Below are 18,879 nucleotides of genomic sequence, written 5' to 3'. Positions count from 1 at the left end.
CCTCAATACCAACTCTTGATTTTACACACTTTGATTTTACACAGTGCCCATATTTCGGTCCCTCCAACTGCGTAAAATCAAAGTTTTACTGTAATTGAATGACCTATTCATGGAAACGAATCAAATCACATGAGTCGAATCATTACCAGGCAAACAACTGGCCACACATGTCATGATAAGTTAATTATACGTACCACATTCTGTACCTTTAACCTTTCTACAATGCATGCTGATCACAAAACAGTTTGTACATGTCACTTGGACACAAAATCTATGAAGCCTTTGAGGCTCTGAGAATACAGCACTGGAAATGATCCGTAGAGGTGGGAATACAACAAGAGGAATATAGCATATCGGAAGGCATATTTCAGAGATATTTACAAATAATAAGTCACGTAGCAGGAGTACTTGAATCATGTAGCTAATAGAGAATACTTGTAGAGAACCCAGGTCCATAATCCATAAAAAGACTTTCAATATTGAAATGAAGAAATTGTGATTCATGATTAATGGTGCCAAAACATTTACATTTTCCCATCTATCGGCGAAATGGCCTAACAATACCCCGCCTACTTTCCTAGGCTTACCACATCAAGGGAGGTGTAATCCAGTTGAGGATGGTTTTTGGTGGTGGCAAGGCAAAATGCCTGGCTCGCCACTCTCAGGATGTATGATTCGAGTCCTGTAAGCGACTTTCTCCTAAATATTTTGGAAGTTGGTTTTCATAACCTTCTGATGGTGACAGGTGAGAGAAAGAGAAGAGACGCGACCAGCACCCCAGTGCATGCCGGCCTCCTCCAAATGTACACGAGCATTGTGGGAGCCCCCTAAGCTCAGAGGTCTCAGTAATTGCCGACCAGCCAACCTGGCCAGACCGCCTCTCGACATTGCCATACAACACACCAGATCCCTGGATCTGACACACATCATGCCCTCTCAGGTCTCCAAAAACTTTTAACAGCCACCATCTTATAAACTATAGTTGAATTCCCTTTGGTTTCCTACAATAGGGTAGTTTCCTTCATCAAAGAAAACGAAAGGCATTGATCGCGATTTGTTACCCACCATTACTGTATTCATAATATACAAATTATTTGGTTTTAGAAATACCAGTTTAGATGAATGGCAAGGGTCAATTTTATCCTCATTTGAAAAAGGCCAGATTGGCGCCCATGCGATGCCACTCCACGTGACGTCACAAGGACCTTGTTTCGATACGAGTAGATAGGAGTTTTACATCATCTGAGATTACCAATGCATGCATGAAGCACAGAGTTCAGGGAACATGTCCTAATAATCACCCATTAAAACTGCCTCGGACGGTCGGAACAGGTCGGAAAGTTTCCTTCATTTGATAAGGTATTAATAATCCTTATTTAAGCCAAGCGCTACCTGCTAGCATCCTGCGTCGTATCAGCACTCAAAGCCTCGCCCCAAGGTCACCTCACTTGCGGCAGCGGGAACCAGAACGACGTCGCACGGAGTTTTCCCAGCATTCATACTTAGCCGTCGCATTTTCGCACATTTGAAAATTTTCACTTTTCATTTAATCGCGAAAAATAGATATCGTCATTTTAAAATCTAAAAGCGTGAAATACGTACTCCAGGAGTAATAATCTTTCAATTTAGGCAATAAAAAAATAATAGGAAACCACCCTATTAGAAAAAGTGAGCAATAAATAAGGTTTAGTAGTGCCGTGATCAGCTGAAATATATAGGACAATTCTGCATGCCTCTATTTTAATGAAAGATGTAGCCTCAAATTATGCAGGGGCTGATCTCAGCAGGATAGATGTTTTCTGTAATTTATTTCCTCCATGATAAAAAGACCTCCACGGGCCGGATGAAAGGGTATTGCAAGATTGCAACTGGCACACTGGCATTAGTTTGGACTCTCCTTTGAGAGGAAATAGCTTTCTGATCTCCTATATAAGCCACTATACACAGCGAATGATTTCATGTGCATGATCATTCGGCATGATCATTCACCATGTATGACGGAACAATTTGCGAATTCACATTCATGGGCATGATCATTCAGTGAAAATTAGAACATGTTCTACTTTGCTCACATGATCCTGTGAATGATCACGTGATCATTCAGCATGATCATTTGCATGATCATTCACCATGTATAGCGGCCTTAAGACATTAACCTGCAGTTAAATTTTGATTCATTCTTAAATATAGTCATATTGTCCAATCACATATCATAAGATTTCCAATATCATCTCTCCTCTAACATCCTCACCAAAAACATCCCGAAAACACACATAAGTGATCTTACACCAAACAAGCATAAAATTACACCTGGCAAAAAAGCTGACAGAAAGATAGAGACACAACTGTAAAAGCAAAATATGCTGAAAACTTACTCAGGGATTTGTTCATAGAAGACCAATCAGAGTAAGAAGTAGTTCTCGGATTAGTGGACACAGCATCTCCAGCCTTAAGCTCACTAATAATCCAGTTTTCAATGGTGGGTGTCTGATAGAGTGAATATTGTTATTTGTTAGTGATAAAAAACAGAGGAGCATTGTATTCAACTAAACCTGAGAGCAGTGAAGTATTATGTGAGGAAACAATAAGTATCCCCACATAGCTACAGGACCATCTGGTTGTTTAATTCACATGCATGCATACATTTGTGATTAAATTATACTTTGAAAAAGAATTAAGAGATAACATTTAAAAATTTACATTATTTACATTTTGGTTTTGCAGTGTCAGAAGGCTTCCTCAAGGATTTGAATCCCGCAACCCGTCTATCGGCAACTAAATGCTCTACATACTCGGATCTCCTAAAAGACATCAACCTGCAGTTAAATTTTGATTCATTCTTAAATACAGTCTTTCTTCCATATTGTCCAATCAGATACCATAAGATCAGTGCACCTAGATCAGTGTAATAAATATCAAGAACAAACAAAGAAATTATTTACAATATGGATGGGTCGGTTCAGTTCTTCTGATCTAGGTCACACTGGATCTTGACTCTGGAATCAAAAGTGATGCCAAGAAGGACCAGTATAGAAATAAATGGCAGAAAAACTTATTTGAAGCCCATCCACTAGTTGAAAGTAGAGGTTTTGCAAAACCAATCGTGAAATGACACACAGTTGAAGATCTTTAATCCATGAATTGAACCCCCAGAAGTATTTGCTTCAATAATGGTTTTCTAGGATTTTGAGAACGTGATTTTCATGTCACCCCAATGAAATGATGGCCTCATGAGTCATTTAAAAGCCAGCCTGGCTTCCAATGTTATCAAAAAAAAAAGAATCTTAAAATTAGTACGCAAATACAGCCAATGGTGATTATATAAGATGGCAGTAGCAGCATGAATTGCCTTATTTCACAAGCTTAGGCCACCCCCATTAGGGAAGAATGGAGGAAAGCCACATTGCTTCTGTAGAACACTGATAAAAACTAACTTGCATTGTATTAGAAATGATATGAGGTAAAATAAAAAAGGGTGGAATAAAGAACTATCAGCTTAACTCAACAAAGAGATACACTTCTTCAGCAAAGAGGGAGTCGTGGCAAAAATTTGTCTATACCGTATCAAGGAATTTGAGCCAAATTGTTGAATTTCTCCACGGTCTTTTATTTTATATTGAGGTGTATTTAATGGTATTATTTTTTTCTACAATGAGTGACAGCATCTGGACGATAATTTATTCATGAAAACCTCAGATTGTCCTTCTCTTCTGATGTAAAATAAAAAGCAGATAAATATCCTTTCATAAATATCAATTCTCACACTCCACATTTCATAAAATGGCATATGCAATACCTTCCTAACGATTTCACATGATATTATTACACAGAGGAAGAATATGTATGATCACAGATCAAAGAAATTTCAGAAGAAACTCCAGGGTTCTTATGCCGAGACTGACCTTTAAATGGGTCAAAGGAAGGATATAAAGATTAAATGTGCTATAAATATCGGGTTTCCTCATTTGAGAATAGCAAATTTAAAAAAGGTAAACAATAGAGACAAAGAAATACAATTCACCACGGCACATATCACTTTTGAGACCATATGAGGTCGCTTCTTGGTGTTCTGGAGGGTGTTTCAGAGTCTCATCAGATTGGCGGGATCGGAAACCGATTCAGTCCAAGTCGATCGGGCACCTATCCTACGCTTGTCTTCTGTACATTTCACACTTATGTACTATCAGAAAGCATTTCACTTTTGATATGACGTCAATAGTCATCCCAAACAGGAAACGATAAAACATCACAATTTTCAAGAAACAAGTGAGCAGCAAAAACAACCTCCCACCTGGTTTGACACTACATAAAGGAGGCGAACGGTATATAAGGGTTTCATAAGTGCTAATCGATACATTGTCACATAATTGACCTTATTGTGGGGTAGAGTTTTCCGTGTGTAGTTGTTTTTAATCTCCTGTCGCTTTGTGCAAATTACAGGAATGAAGGTTTTTTTAAACGAGTTTGTTCGTTCATTCTCGTGAGAGCACAGTTGACTGTTAGCACGTTGCATGCCGGGGTATTTAAATTCCTTTTAACCACCCTTTGCTCTCACGGTTTTTTCAACCTCCATCCCTGAGCAAACCTTTCATCAGAAATAATTCCATGCCTCGGTGATTGTTTTTCGGGTTTATTTCGCGTTGACTCATATTTGGGTCCGTCTTCAAAGACAGGAGCTGGAACGCGCCCGAAACTGTCGTCCGCAAAATATGAGTCAACGCGGAATAAACCCGAAAAACAATCACCAATCAACTCACCGCGGAAGCCTCCACAATATTTTAATGCCATGCCTCATTTAAAAATTAAAATGTTTTAATGCAACAATTTTGGCGAATTACCTTTGGTTTAAACATCGTTAAAAAGCTAATATTTAAAGTATATAACTTTAACTAATCAACTTCAAGATACGTCCATTCATAATAAGTACATAACAGACAACAGCTGAAAATTTACAACCAAATACCTATAGTATGCTTTAAAGTTGTTTAAGCTGACACACCTAAATGACGAGAATCTTCATATTTCACCCAGAACGCTCGGGGAAAAAATTACAAGAATTCTCGCCATTCATATGCAACATGTTAAGGTCGAGTATCATAAGAATTATGATACAGGTGGTCTCGAAACCCATGCTTTTTTTGCAACAAAAGATACTCAGCATTATTTACTCAATGGTTTATCCAAACTGTCATATTGTCATTGCTTATCTCATTTCAATGTGAATATTAACCTGGCCTTCATGATATGCTGTAAGCATCTGAAAAATTTTTTGTAAAAGTAGAAGTACCCTGGAAGGAAATACAGTGATTAAATTAGGTTGAATGGCATTGATTATTATCAGTGGCTCGACTTTTGTCGGTTAAAATAACGGGAAATGATGTGGTTAGATTGTTATCTGTTTTGCACATTTGTACTCGGTTATTTATATAACACCATTTTATTAGGCACTAAAATGACACACACTAACTATTGTTGCACCCTTCAATATATTTTTAAAATAATATTCCATTGTGCGAAAATTCCACAGAGAAAAAATTATTACCCTTGAGCGGGATTCAAACTCGACACTTTGGGCATTCGGTCAAGTTCTTTAGTCAGTTGAGCTACTGATGTGCTTTCTGAATATGTGGTAATTTGAGCAATATATGTACCTGACAAAATGGTGCGAGGGTGACTCCATATAGTTTTCACCGTGGCTATTCCCGGTATGCTTAAACTAATATTTCATATTAAAACGAATATTTAGGTTGTATACTGTGGGATCAACCAAATTAAGTACATAACCACATCTAATTTTGATGTAACTATGATGTCAAGTCAAGCACACAATCATATCAAACTAGACAAATTGTTACACTTCCAAACCCAAGGACCCAGTTCCAATACATTATGCTAGCTACATATTTGTAAGTCATTACGCCATACATTCCAACTTGTTTCACTTTCTTTTTACCAAATTACTCATCCAAATAAAATGCAAACAACCTTGTGCCAAAAGTGATACAGCCTGTGCATTTATTGCCTAATATAAATGAGAAGTAAATTCACTTACACCTTTATTACTCTAGCAGAACATCCACATATATCAGCACTCATGAAATAAAGCGGTATTATTTAATTAGAGCCAAATAATAAAAAAAATCATCATAACAGATAACCCTGCGCAACCGGAATGACTTTCCAACACCTCTAGCCTGATCGACTTCTATCCTATCGCAAAGCCTTCCTTGAGTTGATAGGAAGCAGCCTGAAATGCACCGGTTGTCTTGCCGATAGTAAGTGACGTAGAATCCGTGTCAAGTCTCCCAATCCACTCAGAACGGGTGACTCTGAAACACCCTCCTTAGTTATCTTTGTAATTACCGGCTGTTCTAAGAGTAAAAAATCAAGGTTTCAGACAAGCTAAATGCGGCACAAGAATTTTTAACTCTCTTTATTTATTTTAAAGGAATCATTCCAGTGACAGCTTCTCAGGACTGGCTCTGCAAATGCTCTCCATAATGGCTTTGATTACCCAACAATGTTTTCAGGAAATGGAAAAGGAAACTTTCTCAAAGATGCTATTAAAATATCCAAGATAAGCAAACTAATAAGACAAAAATACTTGTTCTCCTATCAATAATTGACCTATATGAGTGTCAAATTAAGAATGGGAACTGAGAGCTGAAGCCAAGAACCAACCCACAACCTAAAAAAAGTAGAACCGACCCATCCTTGATTTACAGAAAGTAATTCTGAGAGGATAAGTTGAGGAAAGATGACAAGGAGACAGGGCGCAGAGTAACGAGATTCTATAGAGACAGGGCTCAGAGCAAAGAGATTCTATAAATTACACACTAGCATGTACTCACCTCAGTTTCTCCTGTTTTCATTAGAGCCCAGCTCACCCCCAACTGTCTTTGTGCTTGCAAGTAGTAGCGGCTGTCTGTCCACAAGGCAGCCTTCTTCAATGTGATAACTGCATCACCACTGCTTCCAGCAAATCCACTTATGAACTGCCTCCTCTTATCGTGATCAGGCAAGTATTCACTCTGCAATGAAAAAGACCTCTGAAAATTCCTCACTTGGTAAAAATTTCTCTGGGATCTGCAATTTCCCATCCACAGTTTCAAGGTCCATAAATGGAGCTAGCACTCCCACATTAAGTACATTTGTACACTGGTTGACCATTATGGAAAACTAAAAGTGAAAAATAGCGATCGAAATAAAAGAGTATACAAGAGTACAAAATTACATTAATTTTTACATAGGTGAAGCAATTGGAATTCACTTACATTGGGAAATGACTGCTACTCATTCACATAAAAATATTCAAGCGTATCAGAGGCTCCAAAAGCTTTTTTTAACCTGAGAATTACATAAAATAAAGTAATCATATGAACATGAACTTTCTCAAATCCACATTTTTCATACTTGAGAAATAGGCAAGTCTTGAAAAAAAGTTCTATTTGCTCTGAAAATTTCAATGTAATACCTAAAATTTTAACACATAAATAGCCTATAAATAATAAGTTATAATTAAGTGAGGAGTCATCAAAAAAAGCAAAATAAGACCAGCCAAAAAGGGTGATGTCTTCTTGAAAGAACAACCACAGGTGCCTCAGTACTATGAAATTCCAATTTCCACCCACGCATTTTACCGCTCACAACTCAATTTGAGCTAATGCATCAAGGGTTATTCCCCTATTTGGACAGGGATGAACAAGACCGCATGATGGCAATACTTTTAAGGGTAGTGTGCTGGGCGAAAATATTAAAGTAGAGAAAACGGGGTCAGGACCTCTGTAATTTCTGGAAAAAATTGAAAAGATAGTAATCTATAAGGTTGATTTCCAATGAAATTTATTATTCATTAGTTTAACAAAAAATTTTCCCAAACGTCGAGTGACAGGTGAAGTGAGGACCATGGGTGGGTTCACAAGGTTACAGTCTCGAGGGCAGGGTCTGTAAGTCTTTGCTTTTAACTCGCACACCTCAGAAGACAAAGGACAGCGGAAGGGAAAAAAGGATGGGAGGCACCAGTGAGATGAGAGCCCGACGACGCCACCAGGGACAGGATATAGGGATGTAAGGGAGGGGATAGGGTAACATCCACACCGTCATTGGGGCGGCAGGGCCCACTACTTGCAAAACCATGCTTTGCTGTTTCCACAGAAAGAAAAGATTCCCCTATGAGGAAGAGAAACCCTATGATTTTCTGTAGATAATGTCGAGTTACACGCTACCAGCACAATTTTCCATACAGAAGACCACTGGCATACGGGCTGCCTGACTTCTTATGCAATGGGTTAAAAATAATTTATGATCGTCTAAAAGTCACCGGTTTAGGCATATATGATCATGGAAAAATCATCGCTAGCATGTGTTGCATAACAACGAGGCGCAGAGGAAATGAATGAACTCTCCCCCACCTACAACGGCCTTAAATCACCCAGGGTTGTCGCCCACCGCGCCTTCAAATGGATTTTACCAAAGTCGCCACGCACGTCGCTGACGGCAGAGTGATCCGAATTTCGCAGAGGAATCAGCTTAAATTAGTGCAGTTCACCGAAATTTATATTCACGAATATATCATCTATCGAAGTCATAAGTCGTTAATCCTATTTCTCGCGATTGAAAATACTCTATTTCAAATATTGGGAATGACGAGATCTCTATGCATTCATAGTCGCGGGGTGGACATTTTTGAAGAAAACAATGCGCCCTTAGCGGCAGGATAAATAAAGCTTCCACGGGAAGTAAAGCGGTATCCTTGGTGCTGGGAAAGGAAAGCAAATGACCCCAAGGTTTCGAATCGCCTTGTGCTCACAGGGCAGAGGAACCCATCCGGGAGCCAGCATACATTGCCCTCAACCACGTCTACCCATCAACCCCGAAGCGCCCGCATGCCATTCGATAAGAGTTGACTTGCGTAAGCTGACAGCACTCGCGCGTGTTTCGATACGTCAATAAACATCAACACTCCTCTTATTTCGAGCACTGGTTCACAAATCGAAATAGTCCAAGGAAAAGTCCACCTGAAATTAAATTACTTTAGGACCAACCCGCGTTACCGCACCCTCTGATAGTTGCGCCACTTCCTCACAGCCATAATATTTTAATTTAGCAGGTTAACGAAATTCAAAGGTAATTCAACCAAATAGTTTTTGAAAAACTAATTTAGGTCGCTAATAAATTTATAAAAATAGCTCATATCGTTAAGCTAATACGGATAATTTCTAATGTATTTCTTATTATGTGAATTTTTCCGAGAAACACATTAGGAATACAATACTGCCATAATTGTAGCAGTTTTAGAATTAAATGATAATTGACCGCAATGACAAAAAAGAGCTTTTTCATTAATAACTGCCAGTCTCCCCATGAAACGAAAGTCACGTCGATTGCGATCAATGGAAAAAGTAGCACTGATCTTGCGTGGATGTTCAAGTTGACTGATTTTGGGGGATGGCATTTTTCTATTAAAGCCCACAACAAGACAAAAATGACATATCTTTTACCTATCGGACTTATCTCCTTAGCACTCATAAACGCAACATTTCATGCGACACGGAGCCTTCGTCCACCATAAATATTCCTCTCCATCATTTGGCGGCTACGAAACGTATACTGCGATTTCGAGTCAAATGAAAGCACTGTGTTGGCGTGGGAAACTAAAAAATAATTATAGAATATTTATAAAATAATAAATAATTATAGGATAATAATAACGAATATTGATAAAATAATGGAAAATGAACAGATTAGGCTATAAATCAACAAGGAACAATCACATCTCCAAGCGAGGTAGAAATATTCAAGCTGTCAAATCAACTTGCGCCCAGGAATACAAGAATCAACGCTCCGCGAAAAGTTCTCCACGGGATTTGTTTGAAGATCTTATGACCAGGGCCGGAACTAAAAGTTTGGTCAGGGGGTCAAAGACCCCCCTGCAGGTCCCCTCGCTACCTCCCTCTCCATAACTAACATAAAATACATCCTTAAGCTATTTTTTTGAGATGCGGTACTTGAAATTACACACCGTATTTAAGCAATTAAGAGGTTTTATTAATACCATCGTTTAACAATTTATAAATTAATAATTATCGTTAAAAATGCAATAAGAAAATTTATATAACTTTTTAAATAAGCTTTTCAAAAATTTCCGTCCCCTGAAATCTTCTGTCAGGGAAAGTGCCTCTACCCGCTCTACCCCGTCCTAGTTCCGGGCCTGCTTATGGCCCAGAGATAAAAGGAAGTGGAAGAGTAGGCTAGGCCGAAAAATGAAACTTTCTCCAGGAGCCAAACTTCCGAAGTTGTAGACTGAAATCCCAGGGTCTCAGATGCGATATTTTCACATCGGAAAATATTAACCATTGCAGCCAGAGCCCTTAAGTTTAAGATTTTGAAAAAAAATCAGGCGGGTATAGGAACCAAATACCATTGTAGACAAAGCCATTTTAAACGCGAAAATTTCAGTAGTTATCAACGATCAAGTACAATAACCTTCGGCATTATGTCAAAGACATTTCAAGTTTATTTAATGAAATGTATATTTCACAATGCGCGCGAATTGGTAGCAAATTCTGAGAGCAAGCCATTTACTGCAAACATCCGCGAATATTGAAAAATTAGGGCTCCGACGGCGTAAAAATTTCGCGACTGAGACCCTGATATCGGTCCAAAACATTTTCATTTTTTTCGCATGGGATAATAGGGTGGTTTCCTATTACTTTTTTATTGCCTAAATCGAAAGGTTCTTAATCCTGGACCACGCATTCCACACTTTTACATTTTTAAATGACGATGTCTATTTTTCGCGATGAAATGAAAAGTGAACATTTTCAAGCGCGCGAAAACGCGACGGCTAAGTATGAATGCTGGGAAAAGCCCGTGTGATGTCAGCCTGGTTACCACTGTCGCTGAGTAGGGTGACCTTGGGGCGAGGATATGTGCGCCGCTGCGATGCAGGCTATATTAATAAAACAGCTTAAGTGGAGAGAGTAATTTCAACTTCCGTATCTCATAAATATAGCTTACGGATGTATTATACTTTAGTTGTGGGGTAGGTGGGAGTTTGTGGCGTTCAGGGGAGGGGGGACGGGAAACTGGTCTTTGCCCCCCGGCAAAACTCCTAGTTCCCTGACTACACTATACATGGAAGGTACCATTCAAAATATCACCTACACAACAAAATGTTTTTAGAGAGAGGCTTATCAGCGTCTCGAACTGTTTGTAGAATCACCTGGTGATCGTCGGAGGAGCGGATGACGTATGCGGCGATGCCTTCGCGCCGCATCTCCCGCCGCAGGGCTGCCAGACGACTCGCCAGCCCGGAGATGGCGGGTGCGGGGGGCGCCGCTGCCGCACTCGCCAGCCCGGTGATGGCGGGTGCGGGGGGCGCCGCTACCGCATCCATCGGCCCGCCGCCACCAGCGTCTTCCATCTCAACCCCGGACACCGTCATTGTCACTAAAAATTTACATAATATGACAGACTCAAAATTAAAACAAATTTAAATTCAGTTTTTATTCAGCGGACATTTTTTGCCATGACAGTAAAAGATAAGCAGGCGGAGAAATCAAGGTTTGAAGCTATCAGAATGTAGCGTAACAGAAAAATTATGAAGATCAAATGGATAGATCGTGTGAGTAAAGGGAAGTTAAGTAGAGTGAAGAGTAGTCTTTTGAGAGTAGTCTTTGGGTAGAAGACGGGATAATTTAATCGGCCACATCATAAAACACGATGGTCAAATTAAAATAACCGTTGGCGGATAGTTAGAAGGGAAGAGCGGCAGAGGTAGGCCTCACATGGCTTTGGATATAATAGGAGTACTAAAAAATTTAAATGGGCCCTAGTGACTATTGCTTTTTCTTAATTTAATCAGTTACAAGTACCAATTACAATTTCAATGTCAGGTACTAGTTACTTGTTCCGATGTAAAAATTACAAGTAAAAATTCCTGAAATGTAATCGTTACCGGTAATTGAGTTACTTTTACTCAGTTACTACCATCTCTGAATGAGATGCATAGAGCAGGTATTCAAGGATGTTAAGCAGAATAATTTTGTAAGTGATACAAGATTAGCTGATAGAAGAACTGAGTGGAGAGCTGCTTCAAAACAGTTTTAGGATTGATGACTTGATGATGAGAAGAAAAACACTTATCGAGTAGTGATCAACACTTCACTGTACGACAGAGGGATCCAAGTTTCAACGGTCAACCCTCAACCTTGAAAATGACGCTCAACGATTGACCCTGGGTCTGTGCTTTTCTAATGAAAGTCTGGATCGATTCTTGATTAAAGCTTTTATTTTAGCATAAAGACAATTTAATATCACGTTTTCATCACGTGCATGTAATACGCCTTTCTTCGCACCCAACCGTGAACAAACATCTGAGAAGACCAGGGGCGCAGCCAGGAATTAAGGCTGGGGGGGGGGGTTTAGGTGCAACTAATACCTGGGGTGGTGTGGGGGTATGGTATACCCACCAGGATAAGCGGTAGGTGCGATATTAGTATATTGCGGAATTATGAGATAAATGGTTCAAAATTGTTAGTTTTACGGCTTTCTGAGGGATATTTTATTAATACTTACGCTATCGTATTAGTAATATCTATCTAATTAAGTAAAATAGATTGAACTTAAAAAAATTTTATGCTCTGGGGGGGGATTTTATCTCCCAAAACCCCCCCTCGCTGCGCCACTGGATAAGACAGCTACGTCGCGCTAAAGGCGTGCCTGCGTTAGACGTCAATGCGGTAACAAATAGACACGGATTGCAAAATCTGCTACGGTTAAAATGCCAGGGAAAGGTAGGCAAGCCAGCACTACGACCGTATTTGTGCCGCAGGTCTCTGCATGGGCTCAAAGTATTGTGAAAATCATGGCGCACCTTGCCTGGAGCGTTGATGACTAAGTTTCACAGATGTTTCCGGCGAAAAGGCCGTATCCTTATATAATGCAACCAACTTGGCTTGGTCACCATGATGCCCGAACGAAGAAGGCAAATCACGCCAGCACAGCGAGTTATAAGTTACCTTTGCCCTAGTCGAAAATTTTATCAGAAAAGAATATTACCCTTCGAGACCAGGGGAGAATGGAGAACTTACTCAACTGGATGTCGTGCAAAAATAACTAATTTTTTACAAGCACTCTAAAATTTTAAGTTCTGGGGATTGAAATTAAGAAATTTCACGCACAAAGAAAGCTGATTTTACTAAGAATAAAATTGGAAGGACTTCAACAAAGTATTCATAAAGATGTCTGGCACGCTTTGGTATTTAGGAGAAGCAATTAAATGAAGATATGTTTGTGTAAAGAGCAAAACTCAGTAAAAGATTTGAATGGTAAATGCCCTTGGGTTTACGTAGAATCAGTTACGACACTCGAAAGCCTTTGTAATACGTTTGCGGTGATTCGACCTCTAAAGATAACTTTCCATCTGTCGATCTCAGTAAAAAAGTAGTTGCTGTACACTAACCTTTTTCACGCTCATAGTCACAATTTCTCTTTCTTTCCCCTTCACTGATTCTCTGGTCGCCTGCTTGATTGGTATTTTACAACTGGAGACCCACAGGAATGACAATTCTTACATTAGCGTCAAACAGCGTCAAACTAACAACATGGACCCCTTCAAGTGGGGTATATAGAGCCTCATTCCACCTTCGAGCACCTCAAACCAGGCCAAAATTAAACCTCTGATCAATATCCCCGTTTACGGGATCTAAAAAAATTAAATCTTGAGATTTATCAAGTATTAGTTATTTTAATAGGTTACTACTTTCGTCATCAGTATCAGAAAGGTGAATTTTTTATTTGCACAAAAACCAGAAAATCCTCTTTATTCACTTCCCAGGATTCTCGTGAAACTTCAATGCCCCAAAATTTGGATCCGATTTTTTATTCTTAAATCAAAAGGACTGATTATTTTCATTTTCCTGAAATTATATTCAAATCTTTACAAGATTATTTATTTAATGAAGCACTATCGCAAATAACGATGAGCATACACGGTATTAAAATAATGGAAAATATTCTTTCATGCCTGATCCATATACGATTCAACGTAAGTGTTCTTAGGTCCACAAGCATATACGAGGTACTGCATGAATTACAGTTGGTAACAAGTATCATATGAAATGATATTAAAATCGACTCCATGTTTTCATTCATCCACACAAACTCTTGCATCAAACGAATTAAGAATGATTTATTTAAAATGCTCGGCGATTTTTATCGATGTCACACAGCCATTTTTAACATTTAAAACTTTTTCACAAATTCAATGAAGGCAGAAGCCAATATAATGTATTCAATAGCCAGAAAAATAATCTTTCCAGAGACATTTTGAAAAAGGTGGTCTATGTATCATAAAATAAATCTCCGATCGATTAGGTCAAACAGTATAAATTATCAGGTCGCCAGTAAGATTAAGCCGGTCGAAAATGAAGCAATTCTCAAATCCATGGACAATGCATGTACTCATTACAGCCATAATCAAGACAAGAGAATATCAGAGGACTCAGAAAATTATTCCCTGATATAATGTCGTAATGGCATTTAACAGATTTCTTATAGGTAATACACCCAAAGGTAAAGGTATATAGGTATTTCCCAAATGCACGGCTTACACTTGATTAGGAATATATTTCTATTCAATTTCATTGCTAAAATAATTTAAAGATCGTTAAAAAAATTCCACGTCGATATTTTGTCTCATACTCGAACAGTTTTTCCATTAGATGTAAAACAAGCATATATTGACTTCATTGATTTATATGTATGCGTGAGGATGAATCGACGCAAGGAAAAGCAAGATAAATTTTCAGAATTTACACCGCACCCCCTCATTAAATCTTATGGGATGAAAAATTAAGGCAATCGAAATGAAATGAAAACTTAATAGCGAGAAAAAATACTATCATGCGAACTACCGATAAGGCGGCATATTCTCGCAAGGCCAATTTTACTAATACACATAATTCGGATGTAATGCTCATAATGATTTCAGATGCTATGAAGAAGGCACATATGTCTATTACTTTTAAGTAAATACGCTGCAGAAGATCAGTGGACTTGTTGTCTACAGTCCTGAAACACTACGTGCCACCCATAAAAAAGTTCCTGGATTCAGACAAGGATCGCTAAAACGTACCGAATGCACATCTCAGTGTTATACACACCTTCAAAAAGCTAATGAGAAGTAAGAAAAGCACGCGAATAATTCTCTTATACCGATCAAATAAATCGACCCGATACCAAGGAATATCTTGCCCTCTTCCAGCAGTAGTGAATGTTTAACAGGAAACTAATGTTTTGGTCCTACATTCCAGTGGAAAAATATCTCAATCTCTTGCCATTTCTGAATGAGTAGGTATTACAATTGTTCACTTTAAGAGAGAGAAAATCCAGAGGATTTCAGCATGCCGACCACTTCCTTTATGCAGCGGTGTTTCGGGAAAAAAGTTGCATGAGTACCCGAGTAAATACGTTACTCAATTCCATTTGGCTGCAGGTATCCTAGTGTTTATGCCATCAGCCCCTCCGGACGGTCCTAGGGTGTAGAATAGATCCATGGGTGAAGTATCTAATTATTCCAGCCTGTGGGCCGACACTCATGACTTTATTTCTGACGCCAAAGAGATATTAAATGGAAAAGGAAGCGCTTTTTAAATAGCGGATAACTTACAATCAGGGTCATTTTGTAGATTAACGAATTTACTGCCGCAGAGAAGGAAGGCCTTGCGAGTTTCCTATATAATCCACTACAAACCAATTACCTTTTTAGATGTACTTTATACTTGTAATGAATTCAATATCCTTTTCAAGGTAACAGTAGAACCCATAGACTTATCAGTAACCAGGCCAACATCGGTTTCTACCTGCATTGTCGACAAACGAAGGAGTTCTGGTAAAATATTTTTGGAGGAGTGAGCGTTGCTGTAACGATTCAAGTCGCCCAGAATTTGCATCGTCCCAAATACTTCTCAGATTCAGGGGCGGATCCAGGATTTCTTTCTGGGGGGGGGCACAAGCAAGGTCGTATCCAGGATTTTGTTCTGGGGGGGCACAAGGATACCTCGTAATACAAAACGAACGCAATGATAATGGGACCGTATAAAAAATCTTGCATATTTTTTTAAGGGTGAGGAATGGCACGTGCCCCCGTGCCCCCCCTAGATCCGCCTATGCTAAGATTAATCAAAAAATACAGCGACATCCACTCCTCACCCATTGCAATGGTTTTTTATTAGGGATACGGAAGGTACAGTCCTGGACAGAAAAATATTACGACCCGGAGCCGAAAAAAATTTTAAGTCCCGAATTGGCAATGCCGCTGAACCACTTCCCCGCAGCAAATAAGAACAAACATTCGGAACGTAAAGCTAGGGCCTTCTTCCCTGCCGGCCAAAAAGAGTTTTTAAGCCCAGGGAGGGGGAGAGTTTGACCAGTTATTTTTATGACGTGGTGCTCCAAACCTCTCTTCCCTTCCGCCAATCAGTCGAACAAAAACCATTAAATCCTGAAGGATAAAGGGAAAGGCCAGGGTAGGAAAAAGAGGCAGAAGCTTGCTAACGTGGTATTTCCCGAGAACTGGTTTGCAGATTCAATGCTATCCAACTAACTTTAACGAAAATGAGATTTTGACGCTCGCCAAGCTATTAACGATCACAAGATTCCTCATTGGTAATTTATAAATTGCGGGAAAACTAAATGGGGGCCGCTTCTATGGAGCTTAATTGCTTGAGCGATAAATTACTTTTACTATTAACTATTCATCGATACACTGGAGAGGCATTTAAGACACGTAAACGAGGATTTGTTTTTTAATCGGTAGGAATAACAAAATACTGACCATATTTCTGAGCTATTAAAATTTTTATGCACTTACTTGGTTCCTATGCAGACAGTAAATACACAATATCCACAGTTTAAGCAGCAAAAAGGACTAGGGATTTTTTTCACGTTTCCCTCGGAGTTGAATGCTCGAAGAGCTTAAAGAATCACAGATTTTCACTTCGAATTGGACTGAATCAGATGTTCTTAAGTCAATCCCTCATCAATCGAGATTTCAAATCAAATACAATAAAATGGAAAATATTATTTTTGAAACAATTCAAATTTTAACACAAACAGAGAGAGAAATTAACTTTATAATTTCAGTAAATGGAATACGTTATTGACAATGGTATCATCTGCGCGGTTAACTCAAAATAGTCATGCCGAAAATGAGTATACATTAGGGTCTTAAAAATAGATTTTTGGGATGGATTGTTCATTTGAAAAAAGCTACTGTAATAAAATATGAAGGAGAGAATGCCAGTTGTTAGTACAGGATGACGTATCCTCCTAAATCTCCGCATCAACGCATTCCGATTGGCTGTCGCATCGCAATACTTCTGACCAGAGACGATTCGATTTAAATACACTGCGGCTCTTATTGTTTCCTCGCATTTTCTTAGATCTAAGACACAAAATATTTGCAACAAAGAATACGACGCGAACTGATTTTCAACTTCTGAGAATTGCATTATTCGATCAGGTAAAGAATAGATCCTTCGCTATGGCAAAATATTGGCCCGAACGTCAAAAGATTTTTATTTGAGGCATGAGGATTTTTCCCTGGACCGCTAGCGTCACACGACTCGAGAGTCGCACAACGCATGCGCATAAGTCGCCATTCGCGTCGTTGATGGTACAGCGATCCGAATATCACGGGTGAATAAGCTATAATTAGACTGTCATCTTAAATTTATATTCAGGATCATATAATCCACGAATACTACAAAAGAGGAACCTCAAGTCGGCCTCTAAATGTGTTGTCACCCACCGCGCATTTAAATGGGTTTACAAAAGTCGCCACTCGCGTAACTGAGGGACGAGGTGATCCGAGGTTCACGGGGAATTAGGGTATAATTAGGGATGTTAACCGAAATTTATACACATGATTATGTGATCTATCATATTCATTACTTTTCAAAGCTATTCCTAGCAATTAAAAGCACTGTGCTGCAAAGTATTGGATAAAAGTGGATCGCATTGCACCCATCACCGCGCCGCGGACATTTTTGAAAACCGAATAAAATGCGACCAAAGCCATGGCTGGAATTACCGTAAGGCAAAATAGGCACGTGCCTAGGGGCGTTGCAGTCCAAGGGGCGCCTTCAAGGGCGGCAGTTCATTCAGTTACAGCAGTATGTAATGTTTTTAGTTTTGAAGTTACTCTTCTTTTTTGCTGTATGGATTAAGGCTAGCCATTATTTTTGGAAAGGGTATTCATAAAGTGTTTTAGTTGCATAAAAGTTAAACTGTTGCATGTAGTTATACTCCAAGCTATTTTTCTTTAATTGAATTGTCTATGTTTTCCCTTCGTAAAAATCCATGTACCTCATGTGAGTGGCTATGCCTTATCATAAAAATCGGGGAGGGGGGGCTCAAGTGAGGAGGGGCGCTCAATTCAGAGGTGTCTATTGCGTAACTTTTGGTAAACCTGGCCCTGACCAAAGGGGCAACAGAAATCAGCCTTCTATGGGATGGAATTTGACCTCCTCTATGCAGTCACCTTGATATAATCTATCGAATTCAAAACTTTTCAATGCTATTCCTCTCTCGAGTGTGGATTCACCATGGAAATTATTGAGAATAAATGGATCACTCTGCACTAGGAAATTTCTGAAAACCGATTTAAATGCGCCGTAAGTAGCGGCATAAATCAAGCTAATACGAGACGGACTGGGGCTTCCACTTCTGAGTAGTCCCCTTGAAGAGACTCATCATTACTGGTCAACAATCCAAACAAGTAAGACACAGCTCTCCACTCAATTCTGCTATCAGCTTATCTTTTCACACCAACGAATTTCTTCTCTTTCACATCCTACTTTACTTGCTCCATAT

General features: G+C 39.2%; 1 protein-coding gene across 3 annotated transcripts in view; it reads right to left on the bottom strand.

Moving 5' to 3' along the window:
- LOC124171020 (xaa-Pro aminopeptidase ApepP-like) overlaps window positions 1-18,879 on the bottom strand; it is an 83,061-nt gene that overhangs the window by 18,823 nt on the left and 45,359 nt on the right. For 2 of the 3 annotated variants that reach the window (XM_046550155.1, XM_046550153.1), the window contains exons 2-4: window positions 11,225-11,451; window positions 6,852-7,031; window positions 2,376-2,487 (exon numbers count right to left, since the gene is read on the bottom strand). In XM_046550155.1, the coding sequence (XP_046406111.1) occupies window positions 2,376-2,487; window positions 6,852-7,031; window positions 11,225-11,446 (514 nt within the window). In that variant the 5' untranslated portion in view covers window positions 11,447-11,451. Of the gene's footprint in view, window positions 1-2,375; window positions 2,488-6,851; window positions 7,032-11,224; window positions 11,452-18,879 lie in introns of those variants that run through there. The other variant, XM_046550154.1, reaches the window with a different exon arrangement.

Source organism: Ischnura elegans, chromosome X, assembly GCF_921293095.1.
Source record: "Ischnura elegans chromosome X, ioIscEleg1.1, whole genome shotgun sequence".
Lineage (NCBI taxonomy): Eukaryota > Metazoa > Arthropoda > Insecta > Odonata > Coenagrionidae > Ischnura > Ischnura elegans.
The sequence above is the reverse complement of the archived record's forward strand: the minus strand, read 5'-3'. Positions and strand labels throughout refer to the sequence as shown.